Below are 12412 nucleotides of genomic sequence, written 5' to 3' on the forward strand. Positions count from 1 at the left end.
TGTACTTATTTTGTTCCATGTTAGTGCATAAAATATATTATTGTTGTTTCATGTTAGTACATAAAAATCACATTTTCTTTTTATTTGGTTTCATATTAGTACATAAAAATAAAATTTTCTCTTTATTTAGTTCCATATTAGTACATAAGATTAACATTTTATTCTTATTTTGTTTCATGTTAGTGTATAAAAAATAAAACTTTCTTTCTATTTTGTTTCATATTGGTGATCATCTTGGGCTAATTCCAACATTTTGATGTCGTAATTAACACGAGATACATGTCTCTCTTCCTTGGAAACTCGAGTGCCCAGATTCTTCTGAATATCCAATAGTTCTCTTTAATCCTATAAGTGAATTACGTAAGGAGGTAATTCAGTAATAGTACAATTTTCTGAAGAACCTGCTTGGTCATTTCAGTTGTAGGGTTTTTAAAATAGATACCCATACGATGCCCTTTTAAACCCTTATCCCACACCACAGAAACTGGTATTGCATAATTTTTTTATTCTCATCCTGTTAGTAATTTAGTTGCTATTAAAGGTTTTTTTTTTTTGCAGAGGGTGTGACTTGATAACTCTATTATTTGGAATTAATTACAGATACAAGTCTCCTACTTGTTCCTTTATGATATAACTACCTTAACCCATATCTGCCCAGAACCCTCAAAGACCAAAGTTACTGGAGTCACAGATTATAATCATCTTTTTGTTGGAATCATTTACATAACCCCTCCTAACCTCACACAGTAATGAAAGAATATTATGAATACTACCCAAGGGTATATTTCAGCAACACGTCTCTGGAATTTAACTATTCATTGGTTCTTCACCAGTCCAATTGTAAACCTGAAGCCTTCAAATGGCTATTTCCTCTCAGGGCTCCCTGGAACCTCTGCTTTGGCACCTTATTAGTGTCTATCACCCTTATGAAGGTGCTGTCCACAGTGACAGTTGTCGTCTGTTCTCCCTGACGATAAGCGGGTCCATCTTCCTGCCTCAGGAGGGCTGGTTCCATTTTGGTCTTCCTTAATGGATTCCAGGGATCTTCTGAAGAAGGGGAAGAAGAGGAAGGAAGTTTGGAACGGAGTTGTGGTGTTAAAGAGAGGGAAGAATGGGAAGCGAGGTGGAGAAATTACGTGGATAAATGGAAGGAATGGAAGAGACTATTAAAATGTTTTGGAGAAGGTGAATCAGAATATAAGGAAGTAGAGGACAATGAAGAAAGTTAAACAAATGGATTATAAAGTACAGAATATGTGAGGGACAAGAAAAATTAAAATCTTAAACTAGCAGATAAGGTGAATTAATGATATTGAGTTTGCCAGTTATTTTGTACAATGGCAAAATGAGTCGAAAATATTTCTGAATTTCACGAAAAGTTAGTTTAATGCATTTTTTTATCTCAATTTATGAAATATTAACGTGTTTAAGCATTCGTGAAATTTCCATATTCTATGGCTTCATGAATGAGCAAATGTGAATAAGAACATTTTAATCAATTTTTCCAAAATCATTAACAAAAGCTGAAAAAAAATACCCAAGACAAAAACCTATTTTATTGGATATTGATAAACATTAAGAAACTAAAAATCGTGAGTAAATATTAGTGATTTAAGCAGATAGCTTACAGCGAATATTTAAAATTAAATTTGGCAAAACTCGTTTGCATGCATACACACACACATACACACACACACACACACACACACACACACACACACACACACACACAGAGTCCCGTGGAATGCTCATTGAAACAGCATCCCGAAAGCTGCGAGAGAAATGACGATAAGCAACAAAGCACTTTGCAGACTATATTGGAAAGAGCCTGGCGAAGGTGTCATGGGAATGGATTGTTTTTGCAATGGTGTATTGATCATCCCTTTTATTTCTCTCTTTTTCTAATTTGTGGATCTGAGAAAGCCTAGGACATCAGGAGGGTTGGTTTTAAGAGTGGGGGGACCTGGAGTGAAGGATAAAGTTTGGCAAAGGAGACCTGTGATAAAGGAAGGGGTTGGGGATGGAGACCTGTGGTAAAGGAAGGGGATTGGAGAAGGAGACCTATGGTGCCAGAGGAAGTTGGTGATGGAGACCTGTGGTGAAGGAGGTGGTTGGGGATAGAGACCTGTTTTGAAGGAGGGGGTTGGGGATGAAGACCTGTTTTAAAGGATGGAGTTGGAGGAGGAGACCTATGGTGCAGGAGGAGGTGGGGGATGGAGACCTGGGGTGGAGAAGGAGGTTGAAGATAGAGACCTGTTGTAAAGGAGGAGGTTGGGGATGGAGATATGTGGTGAAGGAGGAGGTTGAGGAAGGAGACCTGTTGTAAAGCAGGGGGTTGGGGATTGTAAAGGAAGGGGTTGGGGATTGAGACCTTTGGTAAAGGATGGAGTTGGAGAAAGAGACCTATGATACAAGTGGAGGTTGGGGATTGAGACCTGTGGTAAAGGATGGAGTTGGAGAAGGAAACCTATGATACAAGTGGAGGTTGGGGATTGAGACCTGTGGTAAAGGATGGAGTAGGAGAAGTAAACCTATGATACAAGTGAAGGTTGGGGATTAAGACCTGTGGTAAAGGATGGAGTTGGAGGAGACCTATGACACAAGTGGAGGTTGGGGATTGGGACCTGTGGTAAAGGATGGCGTTGGAGAAGGAGACCTATGACACAAGTGGAGGTTGGAGATTGGGACCTGTGGTAAAGGATGGAGTTGGAGTAGTTGACCTATAATGCAAGAGGAGATTAGAGATGGACACCTGTGGTAAAGTAGGGTGTCGTGGATGGAAACCTATTGTAAAGTAGGGGATTGGGGATAGAGAGCTTTAGTAAAGGAAGTGGTTGGAGATGGAGACCTGTGGTAAAGTAGGGGACTGTGGGGTTGAGGATAGAGAGTTTTGGTAAAGGAAGTGGTTGAAAATGGAGACCTATGGTAAAGTAGGGGGCTGTGGATGGAAACATATGGTATAGTAGGAGGATGGGGTTGGGGATAGAGACCTGTGGTAAAAGAAGGGTTTGGGGATAGAGACCTGCGGTAAAGGATGGGGTTGGGGATGAAGACCTGTGGTAAAGAAACGGGGCTGTGGATGGAGACCTATGGTACAGTAAGGCGTTGGGGATAGAGACCTGTGTTAAAAGATGGGTTTGGGGATGGAGACCTGTGTTAAAGGATGGGGTTGGGGATGGAGACCTGGGGTGAGGAAAGGGGTTGTGGATGGAGACCTGTGGTAAAGGAATGAGATGGGGATAGAGACCTGTAGTAAAGAAGGATTTGGGGATAGAGACCTGCGGTAAAGGAAATGGTTTGAGGATAGAGAACTGCGGTAAAGGAGGGGGTTGGGATGGAGACCTGTGGTAAAGGAAGGGGTTGGGGTTGGAGACCTGTGGTAAAGGAAGGGGTTGGGGATGGAGACCTGTGGTAAAAGAAGGGGTTGTGAATGGACACCTGTGCTAAAAGAAGGGGTTAGGGATGGAAACTTGCGGTAAAGGAAGGGGTTGGGGATAGACACCTGTGGTAAAGGAAGGGGTTGGGGATGGAGACCTTTGGTAATGGAAATGGTTGGGCATAGAGACCTGTGGTAAAGGAAGAGTTGGGGATGGATACCCGTGGTAAAGGAAGAAGTTGAGGATAGAGACCTGTGGTAAAGGAAAGGGTAAAGGAATGGGTTGGGGATGGAGACCTGTGGTAAAGGAAAGGGTTGAGGTTGGAGACCTCTGGTAAAGGAGGGGTTGGGGATAGAGACCTGGGGTAAAAGAAGGGGTTGGGGATGGAGACCTGTGGTAAAGTAACGGGCTGTGGATGGAGACCTCTGGTACAGTAAGGCGTTTGAGATAGGGACTTGTGTTAAAGGATGGGGTTGGGCATGGAGGCCTGTGTTAAAGGATATGGTTGGGGATGGAGACCTGTGTTAAACGATGGAGTTGGGGATGGAGACTTATGTTAAAGGATAGTGTTGGGGATGGAGACCTGTGGTAAATGAAGGGACCGGTAATAGAGACTTGTTGTTAAAGGGGCTGTCGATGGAGACTTATGGTACAGTAGGGGGTTTGTGATGAAGACCTGTGGTAAAGGAGGGGGTTGGGGATGGAGACCTGTGTAAAGGAAGGGGTTAGGGATAGATACCTGTGGTAAAGAAGTGGGCTGGGGATACATACATGTGGTAAAGGAGTGGGATACCGGCCTATGGTAATTGAGGGGGTTGGAGATGGAGACTTATGGTAAAGGATTGGTTTGGGGATGGAGACTTTAGGAAAGAAAAGGTTGAGGATAGAGACCTGTGGCAAATAATTGGTTGGGGATAGAGACCATGTCAATGGATGGATTGGGGATACATACCCGTGACAAAGGAGTGGTTGGATTAAAAGACCTGTGGCAAAGGAGTGTTTTGAGATAGAGACCTGTGACAAAGGACGAGGTTGGGGATGGAAACCTGTGTTAGAGGAGGCTGCAGATTTAGACCTGTGTTGAAGAAGGGGCTGTGGATGAATACCTATGGTAGAGAAGGGGTTGGGGATAGATACCTGTGGTATTGTAGGGGTTTGGGATAGAGACCTGTTGTATTGTAGGGTTTTGAGAATAGAGACTTGAGGTAAAGTAGGCGATTGGGGATAGAGACCTGTGGTATAGTAGGGGTTTGTGGATTGGACCTGTGGTAAAGTAGGGATTTGTGGATTGAGACCTGTGGTAAAGTAGAGAGTTAAGGATTGAGACCTTTGGTAAAGTAGGGGTTGGGGATAGAGACCTGTGGTAAAGGAGTGTGTTGAGGATGGAGACCTTTAGTAAAGTAGGGGGTTGGGGATAGAGACCTGGGGTAAAGGAAGAGGTTTGGGATATAGACAAGTGGTAAAGGAGGGAGTTTGGAATGAAGGTATGAGGTAAAGGAGGGGTTGGGTATAATAGAAAGGGTTTTCGTTTTGTTGTGCGAGACCTGTTTTGAAGGGTGGGATTTAAAGTATTGTGTAGTGGAAATGTATAGGGATATATTGAAGGGGTTGTCAGTTAGGAGCAGGAGACCTCATATGATAGGGGAGGGACTTACATTTGGAGGAGAGACATAAGTTAATAAAGTGTAATTCAAAAGTGGAAAAGCTATGGTAAAAGAGTAGTTGACCTGGAGAAAGGTGGGAAGGTAGGAAACAGTGGAAAGGTAGAAATGGGTTGTTTAATAATATCATCATAATCTTATTTCGACATTTTATCCATTGGAGTGCTGTGTCGGTTGCTGTTCTTAGGTAGGCCCTAATGGTCAGCTACAGAAAATGGGATTCCTTTTTCGGATTGGCTCACTGTAGGGGCATGCAGCTGAGTTTGTGTAACCCTATATCTGGAGGTTATCTCCTATCCTATTCAGGGTGACCCGTTTCCGCCTGGTAAGGGAGAATCCACAGGGCAGGTTTTCATTAGGTTTAGGGAGGGCATTATTAGTGGTCTAACTGTCACTCCCTCTCCATTTAGTAGTCTGTATTTTGTTAGAGCTCGGATATCTAGTGCTTTCATGGTCATGAAGCTCTTCCGTGCTTTCAGATGTCATCTTGTATCACGATGGTTGTAGACTGGGTGCCTGGGATCATTTGCTTGTTTGGTCTTTTTTTTAGCTATGCCATCTCAATGGATGTCAAGTTTTGTCATGCTGGTTAGTCTGTAAAAAGTTGAGACGGGTGTTGCTCTCAATGTACCACTGATTAGACACGAGGTAAATGGGCAGGGACCAGGAGAATGGTGGTAGAATCTGAGAAGACTAAAGTTGGGAGGGCCCATCATGTTAAGGTTTTGCTAAGAACTGCATGCTTATGAGAAAGACTTGTTTAACCTGAAAATTGTTGAGAAGTTACAAAGGGATGGGAGTCATGGTGTTAAAGGGGTTTGGGTTACGTTATGGTTGTATAGGACCAAGAGAGGGTAAGATGGTGGGGACTTATAGTAGGTCCCATTATTTAAATTATTCCACCAGTTCTATAACAGAGTTTCTACTTCCATGTATGGCTATCCTGTTTCTACCTCTCCTATTGTTCACCATACCTTCAGTCTTTTCCAAACTTACCCTCAAGCCACACACCCCTCCAAAGACCTTCGCTTCTCTAGAACACTTTTGTGCTAGTCTTGCTCATTTTCAATTGTAATCACCAAATCATCTGCATATAAAAACTCCCACGGCTCATTGTTTCTGATCTCTTCACTTAACACATCCATGACTACCACATAAAAACGGGCTTAATGCTGAATCCCGATGTAATCCAACACTATCTCAAAGGTTTGTTTCCCCAACAGCTATTATTACCTTTGTCTGTTCTTTTGTACATCATCTCTACCAATCTAACCAACTTCTCCGACTCCACTTTCCTTTTCCTCGAGCATCTAAACATTTTTTCTTGGTATTATATCCTAAGCCATCTCTAGATCCCCCAAAGTACAGAGGAGCTTTTGGTTTTCTTCTAGCTCCTTTTCCTTTAGCTTCTTTTCCTTTAGCTGCATTACTATAAAGATGGCATCCACAGTCTCTCTCCCCCCATAAATCCATACTGCTGTTTACCAATATTTACAATCTCTCTCGATCTCTCATCTAGTGCTCTCTCCAAAGCTTTCAAACCATGCTATGTTAGTTCAACTCCTTATAGTTACTACTTTCCATGATAACAACTTTCTGCATAGATATAGATATTAGAGTCTCCTCTCAGTCTTTAGGCATTATTTACTCATCCATATTGCTCTCAAGTCCAGCATCCATTGTCCCCCCTCTGTAGCTAGTATTTTAACCATTTCATTCTGAAACTGATAGACCTGGTGATTCATTATTTTCTTCAGTGAAGAGGGCATTCACTTATGTATTCCGTATCTTCACCACTGGCCCCTCCACCCTCCGTGCTTCTCTTAGCTCTCATTTTCAGTATAATAATAATGATAATAATAATAATAATAATAATAACAATAATAATAATAATAATAATAATTGATATTATTATTATTATTATTATTATTATTATTATTATTATTATTATTATTATTGTTATTATTATTATTATTATTATTATTATTATTTCCTGATAAGCTACAACCCTAGCTGAAAAAGCAGGATGCTATTAGCCCAAGGGCCCTAACAGGGAAAATAGCCCTGTGAGGAAAGGAAACGAGGAAAAAAAATATTTTAGAACAGTAACATTAAAATAAATATTTCCTATATAAACTATAAAAACTTTAACAAAATATGAGGAAGAGAAGTTAGAATAGTGTGCCCGAGTGTACCCTCAAGACAGAGAACTCTAACCCAAGAAAGTTATTCAAAATATTCTTTCCATCACCTCTTAATGTCTCTATCCTTATGTAATATATCTTTATATCTATCCCTGATGACTCCTAGTTGCCCCAAATCCTATCTGCCTACTCCTCAAGTTTGAAATCGTATAGATATCCTTTTCTTTTCCCATATTCGTAGCCTTTAATTCTATTTTTCTATTGCTCTTTCAACAGCTGTACTTACTTTCCCCCGAGAGTCTTTTTCTTCTTCTCTGTAGAGTTCTTCTGCCCGGTGTGCATGCCTTAACTTTCTAGTCCTTAAATACCCTGATTTTCTTTTAACCGATTCTTGCACCTCTCTGTCCCACCAACACTTTTCTGCTTTGGACACACCATATCCCCTGGTTCTTCTAAGTAATTCCTCCGTTTCCCCTGCACATATTTCTTTCATACCCACCCAGATATTTTCTTCTGTTACCCTCTCCAAATCTGTTAAGTTCAACCTTTCCACGCGCCTTTCTCACACAATCATCCTAAATTACTCTCTCTCTCTTCTCCTTTAAGGTCCCAAACATTCATTCTAGATCTCTTCTTGGGTTTTCTACCTCTCGTTTCAAAATCCATCTCTACGAGTCTATGGTGTTTAAAACATGCTTCACCCGGAATCACTTTAGAGTTCAGCATATTTTTGTCCGCTCTTCTAACGGAGACGTAACTTATTTGGCTTACCCTTCCTTATCATAGGTTATCAGGTGCTTGTCAGACTTCTGAAACCATGTATTCATACATGCTAATTCAACACTCTGAGCCATCTCTATTATATACTCCCCATCTTAATATCTAATTCCAAACCCATTTCCTCCATATAACTCCTAATATTCAAATCTTCTCTTCCCCACTCTACCATTCATGTCTACTCCTATGATTATCTTCTCTTCCTCTCTCACTGTTGTAATTTATTCATATATATATATATATATATATATATATATATATATATATATATATATATATATATATATATATATATATACATATATATATATATATGAATATATATATATATATATATATATATATATATATATATATATATATATATATATATATATATATATATATATATATATATATATATATATATATATATATATATATATATATATATATGTATATATATACATATATATATATATATATATATATATATATATATATATATATATATACATATATATATATATATATATATATATATATATATATATATGTATATATATATATATATATATATATATATATATATATATATATATATATATATATATATTCATATATATATATACATATATATATATATATATATATATATATATATATATATATATATATATATATATATATATATATATATATATATATATATATATATATATATACGTATATATATATATATATATATATATATATATATATATATATACGTATATATATATATATATATATATATATATATATATATATATATATATATATATATATATATATATATATATATATATATATATATATATATATATATATATATATATATATATATATATATATATATATATATATATATATATGTATATAATATATATATATATATATATATATATGTACTTTATATATATATATATATATATATATATATATATATATATATATGTATGTATATATATATATATATATATATATATATATATATATATATATTTATACATACATATATATATATATATATATATATATATATATATATATATATATATATATATATATATATATATATATATTAGCAATTAAAATATGCAAACGTAAATATTTCTTCTGTGCAGATCATCACCGAAGTAAAACCTTGTTTCTTTCAAATCTCCCTTAACCTAAAAATCAGCCATTTTTACCTAATTGCAATTTTTTTTTTCTTTATCTCATTTAAATTTGTTAGGTATTTATTCTGATTTATGTTCTCAAATGGTCGTAAGCTTGAAAGGAAAATTAACAATAATTTATGAATAAAAAAGATGATTCAACAATGAGATTAATTCATGTAATTCGATTCAGGTTGCCTCGTTTATATCAGTAATATTAATTATGAAAGAGTCACCACTCTTGGATTCAGAAAAATTGCTGTCCTTAACTAGCCCAGGCCCAAACAAAGTATGAAATATAAATATAGAGAGGTTTTATGACGACAGAGTAAACGAGAAATCTTTAGACTCACGGAGGAAGAAATGCTGAATAATATATAGGGAAAGCAAAAAGTGCCGAAGACTAGTAGTAGTAAAATTTTTATAGGTATCTGCTTATTAATTTACTATTTTGTTCGTTTATCTAATCATTGCTCCACAATTATAATTTTCTATTAAAGCTACAAACTGCATTGATAACCAGTAATATTTGCCGATTATTATTATTATTATTATTATTATTATTATTATTATTACAAGCCAAGATACAACCCTAGTTGGAAAAGCAAGTGCTATAAAGCCCAAGGGCTCCAACAGGGAAAAATAGCCCAGTGAGGACAGGATATAAGGAAATAAATAAACGATATAAGAAGTAATGAAAAATTAAAAGAATATCTTTTAAAAACAATAACAACATTAAAACAGATATTTCATATATAAACTATAAAAAGACTTATGTCAGGCTATTCAACATAAAAGCATTTGCTGCGAGTTTAAACTTTTGAAGTTCTACTGATTCAACTACCCGATTAGGAAGAACATTTTATTTAATAAACATATATTATTTTTTTGCAGACGTGCCTAAAGCCACCATCAGCATCGACGCTGGCAGCAGCAGCAGCCTGGATTCGGAGTTGCCCTCCTCAGGGCTTCGGGAGGGAAGTTCGGCCACCTTGACGTGTGTCACAAGAGCGAACCCTCCAGTTTACAACCTCACGTTTATGTTTAACGTAAGTATTAGTTTGCCTTAATAGTGGTTCTCATTATCTATAAAGTATGCCAACAGAATTTGGAAGAGTGTGTGAGAGAAGGAAGTTGAGAGTTAATGTGGGTAAGAGTAAGTTTATGAGATGTACGAGAAGGGAAGGTGGTGCAAGGTTGAATGTCATGTTGAATGGAGAGTTACTTGAGGAGGTGGATCAGTTTAAGTACTTGGGGTCTATTGTTGCAGCAAATGGTGGAGTGGAAGCAGATGTACGTCAGAGAGTGAATGAAGGTTGCAAAGTGTTGGGGGCAGTTAAGGGAGTAGTAAAAAATAGAGGGTTGGGCATGAATGTAAAGAGAGTTCTATATGAAAAAGTGATTGTACCAGCTGTGATATATGGATCAGAGTTGTGGGGAATGAAAGTGATGGAGAGACAGAAATTGAATGTGTTTGAGATGAAGTGTCTAAGGAGTATGGCTGGTGTATCTCGAGTAGATAGGGTTAGGAACGAAGTGGTGAGGGAGAGAACGGGTGTAAGAAATGAGTTAGCGGCTAGAGTGGATATGAATGTGTTGAGGTGGTTTGGCCAGGTTGAGAGAATGGAAAATGGTTGTCTGCTAAAGAAGGTGATGAATGCAAGAGTTGATGGGAGAAGTACAAGAGGAAGGCCAAGGTTTGGGTGGATGGATGGTGTGAAGAAAGCTCTGGGTGATAGGAGGATAGATGTGAGAGAGGCAAGAGAGCGTGCTAGAAATAGGAATGAATGGCGAGCGATTGTGACGCAGTTCCAGTAGGCCCTGCTGCTTCCTCCGGTGCCTTAGATGACCGCGGAGGTAGCAGCAGTAGGGGAGTCAGCAATATGAAGCTTCATCTGTGGTGGAAATGTGGTAGGTTGGGCTGTGGCACCCTAGCAGTACCAGCTGAACTCGGTTGAGTCCCTGATTAGGCTGAAGGAACATAGAGAGTAGAGGTCCCCTTTTTGTTTTGTTTCTTTGTTGGTGTCGGCTACCCCCCAAAATTGGGGGAAGTGCCTTGGTATATGGATGCCAACATTTAAGACTTATGATAGTCACATATTGATAGTAAATACGGTGGGACACAAGAACTTCTTGTACACTTAACTCTTAAGGCTTGCTTCTTACGTGCGGATTTTTACCGTGCGGAAATATTTCCACTCGTTACGAGGCATGTCTTCACACAAGGATTTTCCCTCTGCAGCCTCTTAGTTTTTAATAAGCCGCTATGCTGAAACCCTGCAGGTTACCAGTGCCGCGGCTAAGTTTTAATAAGCCGCTATACTGGAACCAATCGGGTTGCCAGTGCCGCAGCTAAGTTTCAATAAACCGCTATACTGGAACCATGTGGGTTGTCAATGCGGCTGCTAGGTTTCAATAAGCCGCTATACTGGAACTAACCTTGTTACCAGTGCCCCGGGTAGGTTTTAATAAGCCACTATACAGGAACCACGGGGGAGACCAGTGCCCCGGCTATGTTTTAATAAGCCGCTATGCTGGAACCACGGAGGTTACTAGTGCCGTGGCTAGGTTTTGATAAGCCACTATACTGGAACCATGCGGGTTACCAGTGCCGCAGCTAGGTTTTAATAAGCCGCTATACTGGAACCACTCAAGTTACCAGTGCCGCGGCTAGGTTTAAATAAAGAGCTATACAGGAACCACTCGGGTTGCCTGAGCCGCAGTTAGGTTTTAATAAACCCCTTTACTGGAACCATGTGGGTTGTCAATGCGGCTGCAAGGTTTCAATAAGCCGCTACATTGGAACTAAACGTGTTACCAGTGCCCCGGCTAGGTTTTAATAAGCCGTTATACAGGAACCACGGGGGAGACCAGTGCCCCTGGTATGTTTTAATAAGCCACTATACTGGAACCACGGGGGTTACTAGTCCCGTGGCTAGGTTTTGATAAGCCACTTTAATAGAACCACGCGGGTTACCAGTGCCGCAGCTAGGTTTTAATAAGCCGCTATACTGGAACCATGCGGGTTATCAATGTGGCGGCTAGGTTTCAGTAAGCCGCTGTACTGGAACCAAGCGAGTTTCCAGTGCCGAGCGGACAGCATGGAAAAGGCCTCATTAACACTCATTGATATTTAAACCGCGCATCATCAATCTGCTCATGTGAAGCTAGCTTTAAAAAGTCCACCTAGCTCACCCAGCCACACCCTTACTGAGTGGTGAGTTCCTTTATATTATTATTATTACTAGCTAAGCTACAACCCTTGTTGGAAAAGC

General features: G+C 38.6%; 1 protein-coding gene across 1 annotated transcript; it reads right to left on the minus strand.

Annotated features, from left to right (window-relative positions):
• Nucleotides 1-826: 826 nt before the first annotated feature.
• On the minus strand, nt 827-5524 carry LOC137618999 (uncharacterized). Its single transcript, XM_068349199.1, has 7 exons — nt 5428-5524; nt 4330-4672; nt 3535-3864; nt 3152-3342; nt 2849-2990; nt 2062-2435; nt 827-1047 (listed from the first exon to the last, which is right to left on the minus strand). The coding sequence occupies exons 1-7, from the start codon at nt 5522-5524 to the stop codon at nt 827-829; spliced, it is 1698 nt and encodes a 565-aa protein (XP_068205300.1).
• Between the last annotated feature and the right edge of the window lie 6888 nt (nt 5525-12412).

This window comes from Palaemon carinicauda, chromosome 25, assembly GCF_036898095.1.
Source record: "Palaemon carinicauda isolate YSFRI2023 chromosome 25, ASM3689809v2, whole genome shotgun sequence".
NCBI lineage: Eukaryota > Metazoa > Arthropoda > Malacostraca > Decapoda > Palaemonidae > Palaemon > Palaemon carinicauda.